Genomic DNA, 21976 nt, shown 5'->3' with positions numbered 1-21976 from the left:
GGGATAGCAGATCCATTCTATGTGTCATACTTGATCATTTCGCGATATTGCCATATTTTTGCTGAAAGGATTTAGTAGAGAACAACGACGATAAAGGTCGCAACTTTTGGTCGCTGATAAAAAAAAGCCTTGCCTATACCGGAAGTAGCGTGACGTCACCGGAGGAAGGACTCCTCACATTTTCCCATTGTTTACAATGCAGCGAGAGCGATTCGGACCGAGAAAGCGACGATTACCCCATTAATTTGAGCGTGGATGAGGAATGTGAGAGTGAAGGACTACAGTGCAGTGCAGGACGTATCTTTTTTCGCTCTGACCGTAACTTAGGTACAAGGGTTCATTGGATTCCACACTTTCTCCTTTTTCTATTGTGGATCACGGATTTGTATTTTAAACCACCTGGGATACTATATCCTCTTGAAAATGAGAGTCGAGAACGCAAAATGGACATTCACAGTGACTTTTATCTCCACGACAATACATCGGCGAAGCTCTTTAGCTACTGAGCTAACGTGATAGCATCAGGCTCAAATGCAAATAGAAACAAAAGAAATAAACCCCTGACTGGAAGGATGGACAGAAGATCAACAATACTATTAAACCATGGCCATGTAAATACACGGTTAATAATTCCCAGCTTGGCGAAGCTTAACAATGCTGTTGCTAACGACACCGTTGAAGCTAACTTAGCAACGGGACCTCACAGAGCTATGCTAAAAACATTAGCGCTCCACCTATGCCAGCCAGCCCTCATCAAGACCCGTGCTCACCTGCGTTCCAGTGATCGACGGAAGGACGGAGGACTTCACCCGATCATCCGTGTGGTCGGCGGCTAGCGTCGGCTAGCGCGTCTGCTATCCAAGTCAAAGTCCTCCTGGTTGTGTTGCTGCAGCCAGCCGCTAATACACCGATCCCACCTACAGCTTTCTTCTTTGCAGTCTCCATTGTTCATTAAACAAATTGCAAAAGATTCACCAACAGGAGGTGTCCGATACCTGCTCATTCAGCCAAGACACTGTGAAGCTTGTCCGTCCCGGCGTTCAGCGCCAGCTCCGCAGCCCCGTTTCTTCATCCGCATCTCCTCCAGTCTCCCCAAACGGACTCTGGTGTGGCAGAGACCCAGCAGCTGGTCTCCATGGCCAAAAGGCTCCCGGGAGTATGATCCAGAAAAGGTGCCCAAACGGACGTATACAAGTCACAGTAGAGAAATACATGGAACGCGGACTTATATTAGAAATATTTTATTTAAAACATCTGCTAAAAACTGCACACTGACTGTTGCACCACCTATTTGTTGAGATAAAAACTATTTTAAAAAAAAGCCTTTTCTGTCGTGATGACATCGCTGCTAAGGTATTTCAAACCAAAGATGCGTTCAGGGACCTCTGACTAAAGAGGTTAAATGTGGGCCGCGTCAGAGGAGGTAGGGTGGATTGAGCTTTGTCTTTAGTGTATGGCGGAGAAAAGACCGAGAAAAGTACAGTATGAGCCAAATATGCTAACACAGCCAATAAAAGCTATTTACAAATCACAGTGGACACCGAACAGTGCTGCTGCCAGCCCAGCAGGGGGCGGTCTCGTGCCGCACGTCGGGGCTGGCAGGTCGACGGCACACACTAACGTGCGTGTCTCAGTCCGTGTTTGTGTCCCGAGGCCCCGGGGCCCTTTCTTCTACACCCCCGTGTTCTGTTTGATCCAGCCGCGGAATTTGGTGATTGTGGTGTAGATTCCGGGCTTGTTCCTGCGCGCGCAGCCGTCGCCCCAGCTGACCACCCCGCCCAGGAACATGCGGTTGCCCGACGGAATGGAGAGCGGCCCGCCGGAGTCGCCCTGAGGAAGACAAAGGCACGTGTTAGCATTGTGCTGGGGGGGGTTGGGGGGCCTCGTGTATTAAGAGTTGCGTGGATTCCCTGCTTAAAAACTGTCCGTACGTTGAAATCCAGAAAATGTACACACAGTTTCTGATGCACTCGAGCAGGGGTCGTGGTCAAAAGTTTTCTACTTTTGACTCCTATTTTGTTGTGATGTAGTGATTGGAGCACATACTTGTTTATCACAAAAAACATTCATGAAGTTTGCTTCTTTTATGAATTTATTATGGGTCTACTGAAAATTAGAGATGTCCGATAATATCGGCCTGCCGATATTATCGGCCGATATATGCGTTAAAATGTAATATCGGAAATTATCGGTATCGTTTTTTTTATTATCGGTATTGGTTTTTTTATTTTTTTATTTTTTTTAAATTATTAAATCAACATAAAAAACACAAGATACACTTACAATTAGTGCACCAACCCAAAAAACCTCCCTCCCCCATTTACACTCATTCACACAAAAGGGTTGTTTCTTTCTGTTATTAATATTCTGGTTCCTACATTATATATCAATATATATCAATACAGTCTGCAAGGGATACAGTCCGTAAGCACACATGATTGTGCGTGCTGCTGCTCCACTAATAGTACTAACCTTTAACAGTTCATTTTACTCATTTTTATTCATTACTAGTTTCTATGTAACGGTTTTTATATTGTTGTACTTTCTTTTTTATTCAAGAAAATGTTTTTAATTTATTTATCTTATTTTACAATTTTTTTAAAAAAGTACCTTATCTTCACCATACCTGGTTGTCCAAATTAGGCATAATAATGTGTTAATTCCATGACTGTATATATCGGTTGATATCGGTATCGGTTGATATCGGTATCGGTTGATATCGGTATCGGTAATTAAAGAGTTGGACAATATCGGAATATCGGATATCGGCAAAAAGCCATTATCGGACATCCCTACTGAAAATGTAAACAAATGTGCTGGGTCAAAAGTATACGCACAGCAATGTTAAAGACCTACTGAAAGCCACTACTACCAACCACGCAGTCTGATAGTTTATACATCAAAGATGAAATCTTAACATTGCAACACATGCCAATACGGCCGGGTTAACTTATAAAGTGCAATTTGAAATTTCCCGGGAAACTTCCGCTTGAAAACGTTGCGGTATGATGACGTATGCGCGTGACGTCATGAGGTCTAGGGAAGTGTTTGGACCCAATTCAAATACCTCTGTTTTCTTCGACAAAATTCCACAGTATTCTGGACATCTGTGTTGGTGAATCTTTTGCAATTTGTTTAATGGACAATGGAGACTGCAAATAAGAAAGTTGTAGGTGCGATCGGTGTATTAGCGGCTGGCTGCAGCAACACCAACACCAGGAGGTTGTGTTGGGTTTTGAGCAGGATAGCAGACGCACTACGGTGAGTACAGCTTTGGCTTCCAAACATTTGATCGCTTGCCCGTACGTGCGTGTCGATATGTGCATGTCACGTACGTAACTTTGGGGAAATATATGTTTCTTGTCGACTCTGATGGCGGCCGAGGTGTCGTCAAAAGCGTACAACGCCCGCCGCCACATCTAAGTTAGCTTCTATTTTTTTAGCTTCGCCAAGCTGAAAATTATTAACCGTGTATTTACATGTTCATGGTTTAATAGCAGAGGTGGGACCAAGTCATTGCTTTGCAAGTCACAAGTAAGTCTCAAGTCTTTGCCCTCAAGTCTCGAGTCAAGTCCCGAGTCAAGACAGGCAAGTCCCGAGTCAAGTCCAAAGTCAAGACTGGAAAGTCTCAAGTCAAGTCACAAGTCATGCATTTTGAGTTTCGAGTCCTTTCAAGTCCTTTTAACCACAGACTAATATTTTTACACAGATTGTGTATGCTTTTAAAACGTTGTATTTATTTATTAAAACAAGTGCATTTGAAATAGCAGGAACAAAAATAGTACTGACATTGCAATTCATAATAGCACTATTAACCAGTCATTTTAATAGTGTAAACAAATTTAAACATTTAACTCATTCCTTTACAGAATAAACACATTTGCAAAAACAAGTGCAACTGTACTTATTTGTACAAAAGTGTTAACATTGTATGTCCATGGCATATTGCATTGTAACTAGTTCCACAGCAGTTTCTATTCTGTTCTTACCTTATCTCATTGATCTCATCTCATACTGTATGTGTGTTTATGTGTGTGTACACATGAAAAACATAACAAATACATGAACATAACAATGAACAGAGTTGTACTTTTTAGATGTCAGGGCCCTATGCAATATGTACACATATTCTTAATACATTTTAACTGACCTTTATTTGACTATGTTTGTCTTTTTGTAGGTGGCTAAAATACGCGGTGCTGCTGACCGCCGTCTAACGTTACGTTATTGTGTGTGATACATTGACTAACGTAACGTTAAGTATAGGTACCTCATGCAACCCTGCTTAAAAAAAATCACTTGACAAAAAGTATGAATAAGGTAGCGAACTGCAGTGGACGCAACAGATTGCCGTGTTTGCAATGACGTTATAACCACAGACATCTTATAAGTAGACGCAGCATTGGTTGCTGTGACGCGAGCAATTTGCATCTTGAAGTGGTGTCGAGGAGCCGGCGAGCAGCCTAAACTGACAGTTGACAGGTAGAAAACAAAGATGCCGGGCGGGTGTTCAGCGTTTTCCTGCTCAAATGAGCGGACTGTTGAAAATAGGAATCGGGGGATTACTTTTCACAAGTAAGATTTAACATTAATGTACTATTGGTTGTATTTTACGAAAATAACATTACCACAGAGTTGAGAAGGAGCAAAGATCTTCAATATTTGTATGTGAAAATCACAAAGAAATCTTCTGGGGGAGGATGACGCCCCTAAAGGGGTTTGGTTTACAAACTTTCAGCCCCACCTAAAACAAAATTCACCAGCCGCCATTGATTATGATGCATTCTCATTTTAGGCAAAATATAAGACAATACTTTCTTAACAGTATAATTGTAACCAGGAATAAGTCTTCAAGTAACAATATTCAAATACTAACATTGTTGGGTAAGACAGCATTTGGTTTTATTCTGAATCCAGTGAAACAGATTGGTGGTTTTAGCTGATATAAAGACTTTCAGGTGTTTATATATGTTTAAGTATTTGGCAGACGCTTTTATCCAAAGCGACATACATAAAAAATACATATATAACAATCACTGTAAACATGATCATTTAAGGGAAGAATGTAATACAAAATATCAACACAAAGTGTCAAGACAGAATAAACTCTCTGCTGCTGCAGCAACAGAGATACGGTCTATAAGATATATAGATATCTAATGTATTCATACATTGTTTATGTAGGATATACACATGTATATATAACCTAATCATATTGTTTCTTCAATTTAAAAATAGCTGACCGTTTTTTTCCCCCTTCTCTGGGGATTATATTCCCAGTTTTGATCTCGGACGTCTGGTCACTTATAGCGTATAAGAATATTATATTACTGTTAAGCAAACTATGAATAATAAAACACGCCAAAACATGTGTCCGTTATCATAGCTACACGTATGACAACAAAGCGCGTGAAAATCAGTGGTATTCAGTGAGGTAAGATGAATTAAATGCGCTGACAGTTCATTGCTCCTGCCAAAATGCATTGCACTGAGTGGAGCGGATCACCACTCCAAGATGGCTGCCCCGTGTCTTGTCTGCGCCAGTAAGCAGTAGCGCTCGATGCTGCCTACCATTATAACATGTCTATGGTTATAACGTTAGCAGTGAGTTTACAGCCTCACTGATTTAACTACACAGCAAATAAAAGTCACGTTACTTAGCCAATAAACGTTAGCTTACATTCAAAACTTACCCTTCTTTGTGGAACTTCAAATGTCGAACAAAGTTGGAAGTTGTTACGTCTCCGTCTATAATATTCGAACTGCATGATTTGCATAGGGCTATTCGTTTTTTGTTGACCGAGTCGTAGTTTTAATACCCGAACTAAATTAACTTTGGCATAATTGTTTCTCACTGCCGCATTGTTTGACAATTCTTCTTCATTGGTTGTCCTGCAATTGGATTGGATGAGAGCTGTGTGATGAAAACAGCGTAGATCTAATTTGATTGGCTGTTGTACTGACAGCACACACGCTGACAGGAACAACACGCTGATAGACACAGACGAAGAAAAGGAAAAATACGGAGCGGCGCGCTCCCAAATAACTTTTTAATCTTTGGGTTTTGGGGAAAGTAGCAAGTCATGTCAAGTCAAAAGGCTCAAGTCCAAGTGAAGTCACAAGTCATTGATGTTAAAGTCTAAGTCGAGTTGCAAGTCTCTTTACAATTTGTCAAGTCGAGTCCAAAGTCATCAAATTCATGACTCGAGTCTGACTCGAGTCCAAGTCATGTGACTCGAGTCCACACCTCTGTTTAATAGTATTGTTGATCTTATTTAAGATTAAAGATTAAAGTACCAATGATTGTCACACTCACACTAGATGTGGTGAAATTTGTCCTCTGCATTTGACCCATCCCCTTGGGGAGCAGTGGGCAGCAGCGGCGCCGCGCCCGGGAATCATTTTGGTGATTTAACCCCCAACTCCAACCCTTGATGCTGAGTGCCAAGCAGGGAGGTAATGGGTCCCATTTTTATAGTCTTTGGTATGAGTTTTTTTTAATTTAGTTTCTATCTGCATTTGAGCCTGCTATCACATTAGCTATGTAGCTAAGTTAGCTTCTATTTTTTTAGCTTCGCCAAGCTGAAAATTATTAACCGTGTATTTACATGTTCATGGTTTAATAGTATTGTTGATCTTCTGTCTATCCTTCCAGTCAGGGTTTTTTTTTTAATTTAGTTTCTATCTGCATTTGTGACTGATGCTATCACGTTAGCTCCATAGCTAAGTTAGTTAGCTTCTATTTTTTTAGCTTCGCCAAGCTGAAAATTATTAATCGTGTATTTACATGTTCATGGTTTAATAGTATTGTTGATCTTCTGTCTATCCTTCCAGTCAGGGTTTTTTAAAATTTTGTTTCTATCTGCATTTGAGCCTGCTATCATGTTAGCTATGTAGCTAAGTTAGCTTCTATTGTTTTAGCTTCGCAAAGCTGAAAATTATTAACCGTGTATTTACATGTTCATGGTTTAATAGTATTGTTGATCTTCTGTCTATCCTTCCAGTCAGGGTTTTTTTTTATTTAGTTTTTATCTGCATTTGAGACTGATGCTATCACGTTAGCTCCGTAGCTAAGTTAGTTAGCTTCTATTTTTTTTAGCTTCGCCAAGCTGAAAATTATTAACCGTGTATTTACATGTTCATGGTTTAATAGTATTGTTGATCTTATTTAAGATTAAAGATTAAAGTACCAATGATTGTCACACACACACTAGATGTGGTGAAATTTGTCCTCTGCATTTGACCCATCCCCTTGGGGAGCAGTGGGCAGCAGCGGCGCCGCGCCCGGGAATCATTTTGGTGATTTAACCCCCAACTCCAACCCTTGATGCTGAGTGCCAAGCAGGGAGGTAATGGGTCCCATTTTTATAGTCTTTGGTATGAGGTTTTTTTTATTTAGTTTCTATCTGCATTTGAGCCTGCTATCACCTTAGCTATGTAGCTAAGTTAGCTTCTATTTTTTTAGCTTCGCCAAGCTGAAAATTATTAACCGTGTATTTACATGTTCATGGTTTAATAGTATTGTTGATCTTCTGTCTATCTTTCCAGTCAGGGTTTTTTTTAAATTTAGTTTCTATCTGCATTTGAGACTGATGCTATCACGTTAGCTCCATAGCTAAGTTAGTTAGCTTCTATTTTTTTAGCTTCGCCAAGCTGAAAATTATTAATCGTGTATTTACATGTTCATGGTTTAATAGTATTGTTGATCTTCTGTCTATCCTTCCAGTCAGGGTTTTTTTAAATTTTGTTTCTATCTGCATTTGAGCCTGCTATCACGTTAGCTATGTAGCTAAGTTAGCTTCTATTGTTTTAGCTTCGCAAAGCTGAAAATTATTAACCGTGTATTTACATGTTCATGGTTTAATAGTATTGTTGATCTTCTGTCTATCCTTCCAGTCAGGGTTTTTTTTTATTTAGTTTCTATCTGCATTTGAGACTGATGCTATCACGTTAGCTCCGTAGCTAAGTTAGTTAGCTTCTATTTTTTTAGCTTTGCCAAGCTGAAAATTATTAACCGTGTATTTACATGTTCATGGTTTAATAGTATTGTTGATCTTCTGTCTATCCTTCCAGTCAGGGTTTTTTTAAATTTTGTTTCTATCCGCATTTGAGCCTGCTATCACGTTAGCTATGTAGCTAAGTTAGCTTCTATTTTTTTAGCTTCGCAAAGCTGAAAATTATTAACCGTGTATTTACATGTTCAGTCACTGTGAATGTCCATTTCGCCTTCTCGTCTCTCATTTTCAAGAGTATATAGTATCCGAGGTGGTTTAAAATACAAATCCGTGATCCACAATAGAAAAAGGAGAGAGTGTGGAATCCAATGAACCCTTATACCTAAGTTACGGTCAGAGCGAAAAAAGATACACCCCGCACTACACTGTAGTCCTTCACTCTAAAGTTCTTCATCCACGAATCTTTCATCTTTGCTCAAATTAATGCGGTAATCGTCGCTTTCTCGGTCCGAATGTCTCTCGCTCCATTGTAAACAAAGCGGAATTGTGAGGAATCCTTTGTCTTGCGATGTCACGCTACTTCCGGTAGGGGAAAGGGTTGTTTTTATCAGATACCAAAAGTTGCGATCTTTATCGTCGTTCTATACTAAATCCTTTAAACGGGGATAGCAGATCCATTCTATGTGTCATACTTGATCATTTCACGATATTGCCATATTTTTGCTGAAAGGATTTAGTAGAGAACATCGACGATAAATTTCGCAACTTTTGGTCGCTGATAAAAAAAGCCTTGCCTGTACCGGAAGTAGCGTGACGTCACAGGTTGAAGGGCTCCTCACATTTCCCCATTGTTTACACCAGCAGCGAGAGCAATTCGGACCGAGAAAGCGACGATTACCCCATTAATTTGAGCCAGGATGAAAGATTCGTGGATGAGGAACGTGAGAGTGAAGGACTAGAGTGCAGTGCCGGACGCATCTTTTTTCGCTCTGACCGTAACTTAGGTACAAGCTGGCTCATTGGATTCCACACTCTCTCCTTTTTCTATTGTGGATCACGGATTTGTATTTTAAACCACCTCGGATACTATATCCTCTTGAAAATGAGAGTCGAGAACGCGAAATGGACATTCACAGTGACTTTTATCCCCACGACAATACATCGGCGAATCACTTTAGCTACGGAGCTAACGTGATAGCATCGGGCTTAACTGCAGATAGAAACAAAAGAAATAAACCCCTGACTGGAAGGATAGACAGAAGATCAACAATACTATTAAACCATGGACATGTAAATACACAGTTAATGCTTTCCAGCCTGGCGAAGCTTGTAACATGCCAGAGGCTGTTCACCTTGGAGACCTGCTGCGGATATGGGTACGGCCTGGCGCGAGATTTACACCTTCTGTTGCTAACGACGCCATTGAAGCTAACTTAGCAACGGGACCTCACAGAGCTATGATAAAAACATTAGCTATCCACTTACGCCCGCATCTGCTCATCAACACCCGTGCTCACCTGCGTTCCAGCGATCGACGGAGCGATGAAGGACTTCACCCGATCATCGATGCGGTCGGAGGCTAGCGTCGGATAGCGCGTCTGCTATCCAAGTCAAAGTCCTCCTGGTTGTGTTGCTGCAGCCAGCCGCTAATACACCGATCCCACCTACAGCTTTCTTCTTTGCAGTCTTCATTGTTCATTAAACAAATTGCAAAAGATTCACAAACACAGATGTCCAGAATACTGTGGAATTTTGAGATGAAAACCGAGCTTTTTGTATTGGATACAATGGTGTCCGAATACTTCTGTTTCAACGATTGACGTCACGCGCATACGTCATCATACATAGACGTTTTCAACCGGAATTTTCGCTGGAAATTTAAAATGTCACTTTATAAGTTAACCCGGCCGTATTGGCATGTGTTGCAATGTTAAGATTTCATCATTGATATATAAACTATCAGACTGCGTGGTCGGTAGTAGTGGCTTTCAGTAGGCCTTTAATATTTGCTAACATGTCCCTTGGCAAGTTTCACTGCAATAAGACGCTTTTGGTAGCCATCCACAAGCTTCTGCTTGAATTTTTGACCACTCCTCTTGACAAAATTGGTGCAGTTCAGCTAAATGTGTTGCTTTTCTGACATGGACTTGTTTCTTCAGCATTGTCCACACGTTGGGAAACCTTAATTCTAGTCTGATTTAGCCATTCCTTTAGAATCAGAATCAGAATCAGAATAGTTTTATTGCCATTGTTTGAGAACGGGTTCACAAACTAGGAATTTTTCTTGGTGCAAACGTGCGACATAAAACACATATAACACATATTTGGTAATAAAAAGAGCTGTGACTGAGCTATCAGATAGACTTAGAAGGGATTCAAGGAATTCAAGGAGCTGCTGTTAGGAGTTATTGTTCATTTGCCTGATGGCCGAGGGGAAAAAACTGTTCACTTTTGCTGAGTTTTGTGGCCAAACAGCTCAATTTTTGTTTCATCTGACCACAGAACTTTCCTCCAGAAGGTCTGATCTTTGTCCGTGTGATGTCAGATGAAACAAAACTTGAGCTGTTTGGCCACAATACCCAGCAATATGTTAGGAGGAGAAAAGGTGAGGCCCTTAATCCCAGGAACACCATTCCCACTGTCAAGCATGGTGGTGGTAGTATTATGCTCTGGGCCTGTTTTGCTGCTGCCAATGGAACTGGTGCTTTACAGAGAGTAAATGGGACAATGAAAAAGGAGGATTACCTCCAAATTCTTCAGGACAAGCTAAAATCATCAGCCCGGAGGTTGGGTCTTGGGCGCAGTTGGGTGTTCCAACAGGACAATGACCCCAAACACACCTCAAAAGGGGTAAAGGAATGGCTAAATCAGGCTAGAATGAAGGTTTTAGAATGGCCTTTCCAAAGTCCTGACTTAAACGTGTGGACAATGCTGAAGAAACAAGTCCATGTCAGAAAAGCAACACATTTAGCTGAACTGCACCAATTTTGTGGTCAAAAATTCAAGCAGAAGCTTGTGGATGGCTACCAAAAGCGCCTTATTGCAGGTAAACTTGCCAAGGGACATGTAAGCAAATATTAACATTGCTGTACGTATACTTTTGACCCAGCACATTTGCTCACATGTCCAGTAGACCCATAATAAATTCATAAAAGAAGCAAACTTCATGAATGTTTTTTATGACCAACAAGTATGTGCTCCAATCACTACATCACAACAAAATAAGAGTTGTAGAAATGATTGAGGAGCAGCAGCTTTACTCTGAGTTCCTCCCGAATGACAAATCTTCTCACCCAATCTCTAAGGGGGAGGAGCTCACTCGTGATTAAGACTCCGAGGTACTAGAACTCCTCAACTTGGGGCAACCCGGAGATGAAACTCCACCCTTTATAAATAAATATAAAGTCCTGGATTATAATTTTTCACAAAGTAATCATTGTTGGATCTCAGAAAGTCTGCTTGATTAGCATTGTTGTTGATGGGGAAAGGATCGGTGGCTCCTCCTCTACGTCTCAAAATGGCTCAGGAATCTCCGTGAGATTGATACTATTTGATCATATTTATTTATTCGCAAACTTTGGAGGTGTTTAGGTGTCATAAATCAGACAAATATGATAATAACTCATACTTGCCAACCCTCCCGTTTTTAGCGGGAGACTCCCGGTATTCAGCGCCTCTCCCGACAACCTCCCGGCAGAGACTTTCTCCCGACAAACTCCCGGTATTCAGCCGGAGCTGGAGGCCACGCCCCCTCCAGCTCAATGCGGACCTGAGTGGGGACAGCCGTTCTCACGTCCGCTTTCCCACAATATAAACAGCTTGCCTGCCCAATGACGTCATAACATCTAGGGCTTTTAGAGAGTAGAGTGCACAACAAGGAGAGAGAGTTCTTGGTTTCTTATGTGGGTTTATTGTTAGACAGTTTCATTAACGTCCTCCCAGCGCGGTAACAACACACAACAACAGCAGTCACGTTTAGTCTACCGTAAAGCAGTTCGTCTGCAGTAAACAGCAATGTTGTGACACTCTTAAACAGGACAATACTGCCATCTACTGGATAGCCTGCAGAACACTGAAATTCAAGTATTTTATATGTATAATAAAATTTAAAAAAAAAAAAATATATATATATATATATATATATATATATATATATATATATATATATATATATATAGCTAGAATTCACTGAAAGTCAAGTATTTCATACATATATATATATTATATATATATATGAAATACTTGATTTGGTGAATTCTAGCTGTAAATATACTCTCTTCTTAACCACGCCCTTAGCCACGCTCCCCGCCACAACCATGCCCCCCCCCCCCCTGATATCGGAGGTCTCAAGGTTGGCAAGTATGTAATAACTTCAACTTGTTTTTCCACGCTACTGCCACTTTAAACCTCTAGAGGCCTTAGTGGCCACATGCGTGGACAGCACCCGCCCTGAGATCGGTAGGTTGTGAGTTCAAACCCCGGCCGAGTCATACCAAAGACTATAAAAATGGGACCCATTACCTCCCTGCTTGGCACTCAGCATCAAGGGTTGGAATTGGGGGTTAAATCACCAAAAATGATTCCCCGGCGCCGCCACCGCTGCTGCTCACTGCTCCCCTCACCTCCCAGGGGGTGATCAAGGGTGATGGTCAAATGCAGGGAATAATTTCGCCACACCTAGTGTGTGTGTGACAATCATTGGTACTTTAACTTTAACTTACTGAATTGGGGTCTTATGGCCACTTATGTGGACACTTATACTGCCATCTGGTGGTGTCAGAAGAGTATAACATACAATGGAATTTGGAGAGAAAAAAAAAGTGTGAAAATAAGAATTAGCATGTCACTACACAGGAAGTACACGTTTGTGTACTTATGGACTAAGTACATCATATTAAAATATGATTTAGTTTTTATTCTAATTAGGGTCCAATAAGCCCAAATAGCAAAGAGAAATAAAAAAAGCATGTAAACAAACAGCTTGGGCCTTAAGAGGTTAAGTTTGTAAACGGAAGCTCCACTTTAGTCTCAAACATAGGGCAAGAGGGAAAAGACAGGAAGTGATGTCACCTGACAAGCGTCGACTCCTCCGCTCAGCACGCCGGCACATGTCATCCTGGTGGTCAGCTGCCCCCCCATCAGACCGTCACACACGCCATGGTTGATGATGCGGACCTGCGCCTTCTGCAGCAGCGTCGCGGCAAAACCTGAAGCGCATGCAAGAAGACGTTGTTTATGGCGGTGATGGTTCAATACCGTGGCGCTCAGTGTGGAGACTCGCCTCCCTCCCGCGTGGCGCCCCAGCCTGTGATCCACACGGTGCTCCCCACCGGGAAGTCGTGCTGCGCGGCCGGCAGGCAGATGGGCCGGATGTAGTCGTTGTAGACCACCGGGCTGGCCAGCTCCATCAGGGCGATGTCGTTGTCGAAGGTGAAGTCGTTGTAGTTGGGGTGCGCGATGATCCTCTTCAGGTTCCTCTTCTCCACCGTGCTGGGGATTTTGCCCTGGGTGTGGAGGCCCATGTACGCCTCCCACGTGGCGGGCTGGGAGTACCTGCGCACATTTTTTTTATCAGCGTTAGCAGCAGGGGGGCGGAGCTTTGCAACAAAGGAGTCATTTGTACCAGGGAGGGAGGAGCTAAGCAAAAGGGGCGGAGCGAGCACAACGGCGGCACGAGGAGCGCTTAGGAGGGAGGGGCTTAGCAGAAAGGAGAATGTAACGAGTGAGGGCGGGGCTAAACACTCAGGAAGGAGCCAAGCGGAACGTGCTTCAAAATGAGGGCGGAGCTTAGAAAATAAGGTGGAGGTATTCATCGAGGTTAGTGCTCAGCAATGTGGGTGGGGCTTAAAGGAGAGCGTGGAACCAGGAATTGTGGCTGGAGCTACACAGCTAGCTTAGTAGCGCTGCAGCTATCAATTATTATTGTAAATGACTAATCTATCCATTAGTTTGTTCGATTAATCGACTAATCTAGCCTTTAGTTAGTTTGATTAATCGACTAATCTATCCATTAGTGTGTCGATTAATAGTCTAATCTACCCATTAGTTTGTTCAATTAATCGACTATTCTATCCATTAGTTTGTTCAATTAATCGACTAATCTAGCCTTTAGTTTGTTTAGTTAATCGACTTATCGATCCATTAGTTTGTTCAATTAATCGACTAATCTAGCCTTTAGTTAGTTTGATTAATCGACTAATCTATCCATTAGTGTGTCGATTAATAGTCTAATCTACCCATTAGTTTGTTCAATTAATCGACTATTCTATCCATTAGTTTGTTCAATTAATCGACTAATCTAGCCTTTAGTTTGTTTAGTTAATCGACTTATCTATCCATTAGTTTGTTCAATTAATCGACTAATCTAGCCTTTAGTTAGTTTGATTAATCGACTAATCTATCCATTAGTGTGTCGATTAATAGTCTAATCTACCCATTAGTTTGTTCAATTAATCGACTATTCTATCCATTAGTTTGTTTAATTAATCGACTAATCTATCCATTAGTTTGTTTAATTAATCGACTAATCTATCCATTAGTTTGTCGATTAATAGAATAATCTACCATTAGTTTGTTCAATTAATCGACTATTCTATCCATTAGTTTGTTCAATTAATCGACTATTCTATCCATTAGTTTGTTCAATTAATCGACTAATCTATCCATTAGTGTGTCGATTAATAGACTAATCTACCCATTAGTTTGTTCAATTAATCGACTATTCTATCCATTAGTTTGTCGATTAATCAACTAATCTAGCCTTTAGTTTGTTTAATTAATGAGGTAATCTATCCTTTAGTTTGTCGATTAATCGACAAATCTAGCCTTTAGTTTGTTTAATTAATGAGGTAATCTATCCTTTAGTTTGTCGATTAATCGACTAATCTAGCCTTTAGTTTGTTTAATTAATGAGGTAATCTATCCTTTAGTTTGTCTATTAATCGACTAATCTAGCCTTTAGTTTGTTTGAATAATCAACTAATCTATCCATTACTTTGTTCGATTAATGAAGTAATGTAGCCATTAGTTTGTTCTATTAATAGACTAATCTAGCCCTTAGTTTGTCGATTAATCAACTAATCTAGCCATTAGTTTGTTCAATTAATCGACTAATCCATCCATTAGTTTGTCAATTAATAGACTAATCTACCATTAGTTTGTTCAATTAATCGACTATTCTATCCATTAGTTTGTTCAATTAATCGACTATTCTTTCCATTAGTTTGTTCAATTAATCGACTAATCTATCCATTAGTTTGTCGATTAATAGACTAATCTACCCATTAGTTTGTTCAATTAATCGACTATTCTATCCATTAGTTTGTCGATTAATCAACTAATCTAGCCTTTAGTTTGTTTAATTAATGAGGTAATCTATCCTTTAGTTTGTCGATTAATCAACTAATCTAGCCTTTAGTTTGTTTAATTAATGAGGTAATCTATCCTTTAGTTTGTCGATTAATCGACTAGCCTTTAGTTTGTTTGAATAATCAACTAATCTATCCATTACTTTGTTCGATTAATGAAGTAATGTAGCCATTAGTTTGTCATGATAAATGATAAATGATAAATGGGTTATACTTGTATAGCGCTTTTCTACCTTCAAGGTACTCAAAGCGCTTTGACAGTATTTCCACATTCACCCATTCACACACCCATTCACACACTGATGGCGGGAGCTGCCATGCAAGGCGCTAACCAGCAGCCATCAGAGGCAAAGGGTGAAGTGTCTTGCCCAAGGACACAACGGACGTGACTAGGAAGGTAGAAGGTGGGAATTGAACCCCAGTAACCAGCAACACTCCGATTGCTGGCACAGCCACTCTACCAACTTCGCCACGCCGTCCCTGTTCTATTAATCTAGCCCTTAGTTTGTCGATTAATCAACTAATCTAGCCATTAGTTTGTTCAATTAATCGACTGATCCATCCATTAGTTTGTGAACTAATCGACTAATCTAGCCTTTACTTTGTTTGATTAATCAACTAATCTAGCCTTTATTTTGTTAGATTAATCCCATAATCTATCCATTAGTTTGTCCAATTAATCAAAAAATTAGCCATTGGTTGTATTTAGGGATGTCCGATAATGGCTTTTTGCCGATATACGATATTCCGATATTGTCCAACTCTTAATTACAGATACCGATATCAACCGATACCGATATATACAGTCGTGGGACTAACACATTATTATGTCTAATTTGGACAACCAGGTATGGTGAAGATAAGGTCCTTTTTTTAAAAATTAATAAAATAAGATAAATAAATCAAAAAAATTTTCTTGAATAAAAAAGAAAGTAAAACAATATAAAAACAGTTACATAGAAACTAGTAATTAATGAAAATGAGTAAAATTAACTGTTAAAGGTTAGTACTATTAGTGGAGCAGCAGCACGCACAATCATGTGTGCTTACGGACTGTATCCCTTGCAGACTGTATTGATATATATTGATATATAATGTAGGAAGCAGAATATTAATAACAGAAAGAAACAACCCTTTTGTGTGAATGAGTGTGAATGGGGGAGGGAGGTTTTTTGGGTTGGTGCACTAATTGTAAGTGTATCTTGTGTTTTTTATGTTGATTTAATAAAAAAAACGATACCGATAATTTAAAAAATGATACTGATAATTTCCGATATTACACTTTAAAACATTTATCGGCCGATAATATCGGCAGGCCGGTATTATCGGACATCTCTATTTTTTGGGGAGGGAGGTTTTTTGGGTTGGTGCATTAATTGTAAGTGTATCTTGTGTTTTTTATGTGGATTTAATAAAAAAAATAAAAATAATAAAAATAAAACGATACCGATAATTAAAAAAACGATACTGATAATTTCCGATATTACATTTTAAAGCATTTATTGGCCGATAATATCGGCAGGCCGATATTATCGAACATCTCTAGTTGCATTCAATTAATCGAGTAATTGGATAAAACACACTTTGTAGCCTCAGTGTGTGTTTAAAGGAAAATCGTTGCAATACTGATTTTTGTACCAACTTTTAACTTCATTACCCTCTATTTACCTTGCTTTACCTTTTATATACCTTCTATTTAACTTGTTTTACCTTCTCTTAACTTTTATTTACCTTAATTTCCCTTTTATTTAACTTTCTTCCCCTTTTATTTAACTTCTTTACCTTCTATTTACTTTACTTTGCCTTTTACTTACCTTATTTTACCTTTTACTTACTTTAATTTACGTTCCATTTAACTTGTTTGCCTTCTTTTACCTTTTAATTACATTCTTATATCTTCTATTTTACTTGCTTTATCTCTTATTTACCTTATTAAACCTTCTATTTACCTTTTACCTTTCATTTACCGTATTTGACCTTCTATTCACCTTGTTTTATCTTCCTTTGCCTTCCTTTACTTTCTGTTAAACTTGTTTAACCTTTTATTTACCTTATTTTACCCTCTATTTAACTTATTTTACTTTCTATATTCCTTCTTGCTTTTATCTTTAATCTACCTTTTATGTACTACTTTTACCTTCTGTTTACCTCCTTTTACCTTTTATTTACTTATTTTACCTTTTATATTCCTTCTTTTACCTTTATCTACCTTCTTTTATCTTTGATTTACCTTCTTTTACCTTTGATGTACCTTTTTAATCTTCTTTTACCTTTCATCGATCTATTTTTTTCCCCTATATGCCTTCTTTTACCTTCCATTGGCCTGTTTTATTCTATTTTCCCTTTAGTTTACTTCTGATACCTTCTAATGACCTTCTATCCAATTTGTTTTACATTCTTTTAAGCGATCACACTCATTAAACAAATAATCTAAGCCACAGAATATAAATCAAAGCTTTTTTCTAATCAAATTAATCGATTAATAGTTGCAGCCCTAAAGGTTAGTGCTAAGCAATGCGAAGGGCCTTAAGGGGCGGAGCTAAAGAATAGGACAGAGCCATTCATCAAGATTAGTGACACACAGTGAGGGCGGAGCTAAAAACAAATGAGGCGATGATGTCTGCTGCAAGGATGGTGCTTGGAGAAGGCGGGGTTAAGACGGCGTGGGCAGGGTAAAGGAAACATGGGTGGGGCTATGCAGCAAGGTTGGTGCATGCAATTAGGGAGGACCCAAGCAGCCAGTGGGCGGATTTAAGAAATTAAGTTAGTGTGGGGCTAAAAGGCAAGGTGTGGGTGAGGGCGGAGCTAAGGTACCTAGTCTTGGCGTCATCTTGCACACAGTGAGCGGCGGTGACCAGCCATTGAGGACTGATGAGGGAGGCGCCGCACACGTGACCGTAGCCCTTGACGTGGAGGCTGACCTGCCACGGGAACTCGCCGGCCTCCGCCTCCTGACCGCCGACGATGCGCGAGGTCTTGAACATGCTCCTGCCGCAGTCTGAGGGGCCCGCACGGTCCGGTCAAACAAACAGGAAGTCGACGGGAGAGTCAAGCGGCAGGGCACTCACCGCAGTTCTTCTCGTCGGAGCCGTCCTCGCAGTCGGCGGTGCCGTCACATTCGGGGTTGACCTTGCTGACGCACCTGTTGTTCTCGCACCTGTACGTCAGCTGGGTGCAGCTCACGGGCGAAGACCCTGCAAGAAGAGCGCGTTAGCCTCAGAGCCCAAACCTCCAAAAGCCAAACACGCGTTTTCCCATCAGGGAGTTCACCTCGGGCACAGTCCAGCTCGTCAGACCCGTCGCCGCAGTCGTCTCGCCCGTCGCAGCGACTCTTCTCTGAGACGCACTTGCCGTTCTTACAGGAGAGCTGGTCGGGCCGACAGCCGCCTGCACGGACCACGCCCACAGTTGACACACCTTTTAGACACTTTCTCCGTGCCGCCGGGGCAGGTGACTCACCGCAGTTCTGCTCGTCCGTGCCGTCGCCGCAGTCGTCCACGCCGTCACACTTCCAGAACATGGGTTTGCACAGCCCGTTCTTGCAGCTGATGCTTTTCGAGCTGCACTCTGCGGGGAACCGGCGGTTAGCTAACAGCGCGAGCGCGGCAAACAGCGACCTGTGTGAAGGTGTCCCCTTATCGGCGCAAATATTCAAATAACACGGACGCTCCTTTGTGGAACATTTGTGCAAAAATGTTTCCCTTTGTGCCGTTACGGTTTTTCAATCATTCTGAAATACATTTTCTGACGAGTGACATCATCCTGTGCCCCAACCTGGTCAACATCTCCCACTTTTGGCCCAAACGTTTGTGCTGCAAAACCTTTATGTTACTTAATATTATAGTTTTTATGTTACTTAATATTAATTTTTTTTATGTTACTTAATATTAAGTTTTTTTATGTTACTTAATATTAAGTTTTTTTATGTTACTAAATGTTATAGTTTTTATGTTACTTAATAATATAGTTTTTATGTTACTTAATAATATAATTTTTATGTTACTTATCATGTTTTTTATCTAACTAAATGTTATAGTTTTTATGTTACTTAATATTATAGTTTTTATGTTACTTATTATAGTTTTTATGTCACTTAATGTTTTTTATGTCACTTAATATTTTAGTTTTTATGTTACTTAATATTATGTTTTTATGTTACTAAATATTGTAGTTTTTATGTTACTTAATATTATAGTTTTTATGTAACCTAATACGTTTTATGTTACTAAATATTGTAGTTATGTTACTTAATATTATAGTTGTTATATTACTTAATATTATAGTTATGTTACTTAAAATTAGTGTTTATGTTACTTAATATTATGTTTTTTATGTTACTAAATGTTGTAGTTTTTATGTTACTTAATATTATAGTTTTTATGTTACTTATTATAGTTTTTATGTCACTTAATGTTTTTTATGTCACTTAATATTACAGTTTTTATGTTACTAAATATTATAGTTTTTTATGTTACTTAATATTATGGTTTTTATGTTTAAGTAATTTAATATTATAGTTTTTATGTTACTTAATGTTATAGTTTTTATGTTACCTTATATTATAGTTTGTATGTTACTTAATATTATAGTTTTTATGTTACTTAATGTTATAGTTTTTATGTTACCTAATACAGCTTTTATGTTAATTAATATTATAGTTTTTATGTTACCTAATATTATAGTTTTATGTTACTAAATATTACAATTTTATGTTACTTAATGTTATAGTTTTTATGTTTAAGTAATTTAATATTATAGTTTTTATGTTACTTAATGTTATAGTTTTTATGTTACCTTATATTATAGTTTGTATGTTACTAAATATTATAGTTTTTTATGTTACTTAATATTATAGTTTTTATGTTTAAGTAATTTAATATTATAGTTTTTATGTTACTTAATGTTATAGTTTTTATGTTACCTTATATTATAGTTTGTATGTTACTTAATATTATAGTTTTTATGTTACTTAATGTTATAGTTTTTAAGTTACCTTATATTATAGTTCGTATGTTACTTATTATAGTTTTTATGTAACTTAATGTAATAGTTTTTATTTTACCTAATATAGCTTTTATGTTAATATTATAGTTTTTATGTTACCTAATATTATAGTTTTATGTTACTAAATATTACAATTTTATGTTACTTAATGTTATAGTTTTTATGTTACCTAATATAGTTTTTATGTTAATTAATATTATAGTTTTTATGTTACCTAATATTATAGTTATGTTAATATTATAGTTTTTATGTTAATTAATATTATAGTTTTATGTTACCTAATATTATAGTTATGTTAATATTATAGTTTCTATGTTACCTAATATTATAGTTTCTATGTTAATTAATATTGTAGTTATTGTACTTATTATAGTTTTATGTTACTTAATATTATGTTGTTTATGTTAACGTGTTATTGTTTATAAGCAAACTTGCCCCACATGTGTGTGCTGCAAAATTGTTTAACCTCGTTTTGAACACATTAATAATCGACCAAAAATGTTTGCAGCACAAACGAACGGGACAAGTTTTGTTATGAATAATAACACGATAATAACAAAAACCATCCATTTTCTACCGCTTGTCCCTTTTGGGGTCGCGGGGGGTGCCATAAAACCATAATAGACAACAAATTGTTGTAAGACAAACATTTGGGACAAGTTTGGGGAGATTCTGACAAGGTGGGGCGGCTGGTTATGAATAATGAAACATTAACTATAATAGTTAACATAACAATTATAATAGTTATAAACATCAAAACGATAATAGTTTATAACTTCAAAATTATAATAGTTAACATAAAAACTAAAAGTTTATAATATAAAAATTATAATAATTAATAACATAAAAACTAATAGTTAATAACATAAAATCTATAATAGTTAATAACATAAAAACTATAATAGTTTATAACATAGTTTTCATGTTAACTATGATAGTTTTTATGTTAACTGTTACAGATTGTATGTTATTAACTATTGTAATTTTTATGTAAACTATTATGGGTTTTATGTTATTAACTTATAGTTTTTATGTTAATTATTATCATTGTTATAATAGTTAATAACATAAAAACTATGTTAACATAAAAACTATAATAGTTAATAACATAAAAACTACAATAGTTAACATTAAAACCAATAGTTAATAACATAACTATAATAGTTAAAACCATAATAGTTAATAACATAACTATAATAGTTAAAACCATAATAGTTAATAACATAAAAACTATAATAGTTAATAACAAAAACTATAATAGATCATATAAAACTATCATAGTTAATAACATAAAAACTATATAAGATCATATAAAACTATCAAAATAAATACAATAAAAACTACAATAGTTAATAAAATAAAAACTATAATAGTTAACATAAAAACTATAATAGTTAATAACATAAAAACTACAGTAGTCAATAACATAAAAACTATAATAGATTATAACTTAAAAATTACAATAGTTAACATCAAAACTATAATAGTTTATAACTTAAAAATTATAATAGTTAACATAAAAACTAATAGTTTATAATATAAAAAATACAATAGTTAACATAAAAACTATAATAGTTAATAACATCAAAACTATAATAGTTTATAACATCGTTTTTATGTTAACTATTATAGTTTTTATGTTATTAACTA

The 21976-nt window shown here is 37.8% G+C and overlaps 1 protein-coding gene across 1 annotated transcript in view; it reads right to left on the bottom strand.

Moving 5' to 3' along the window:
* Nucleotides 1-1219: 1219 nt before the first annotated feature.
* Nucleotides 1220-21976, bottom strand: part of st14a (ST14 transmembrane serine protease matriptase a) — a 74328-nt gene continuing 53571 nt past the window's right edge. Inside the window, exons 14-20 of the mRNA XM_062060864.1 lie at nt 18782-18889; nt 18593-18709; nt 18391-18516; nt 18137-18320; nt 13237-13508; nt 13026-13162; nt 1220-1830 (exon numbers count right to left, since the gene is read on the bottom strand). Coding sequence (XP_061916848.1) covers nt 1672-1830; nt 13026-13162; nt 13237-13508; nt 18137-18320; nt 18391-18516; nt 18593-18709; nt 18782-18889 — 1103 coding nt within the window. The 3' untranslated portion in view covers nt 1220-1671. The remainder of the gene's footprint in view (nt 1831-13025; nt 13163-13236; nt 13509-18136; nt 18321-18390; nt 18517-18592; nt 18710-18781; nt 18890-21976) is intronic.

The sequence above is a fragment of the Entelurus aequoreus genome, linkage group LG10, assembly GCF_033978785.1.
Source record: "Entelurus aequoreus isolate RoL-2023_Sb linkage group LG10, RoL_Eaeq_v1.1, whole genome shotgun sequence".
Classification (NCBI taxonomy): domain Eukaryota; kingdom Metazoa; phylum Chordata; class Actinopteri; order Syngnathiformes; family Syngnathidae; genus Entelurus; species Entelurus aequoreus.
The sequence above is the reverse complement of the archived record's forward strand: the minus strand, read 5'-3'. Positions and strand labels throughout refer to the sequence as shown.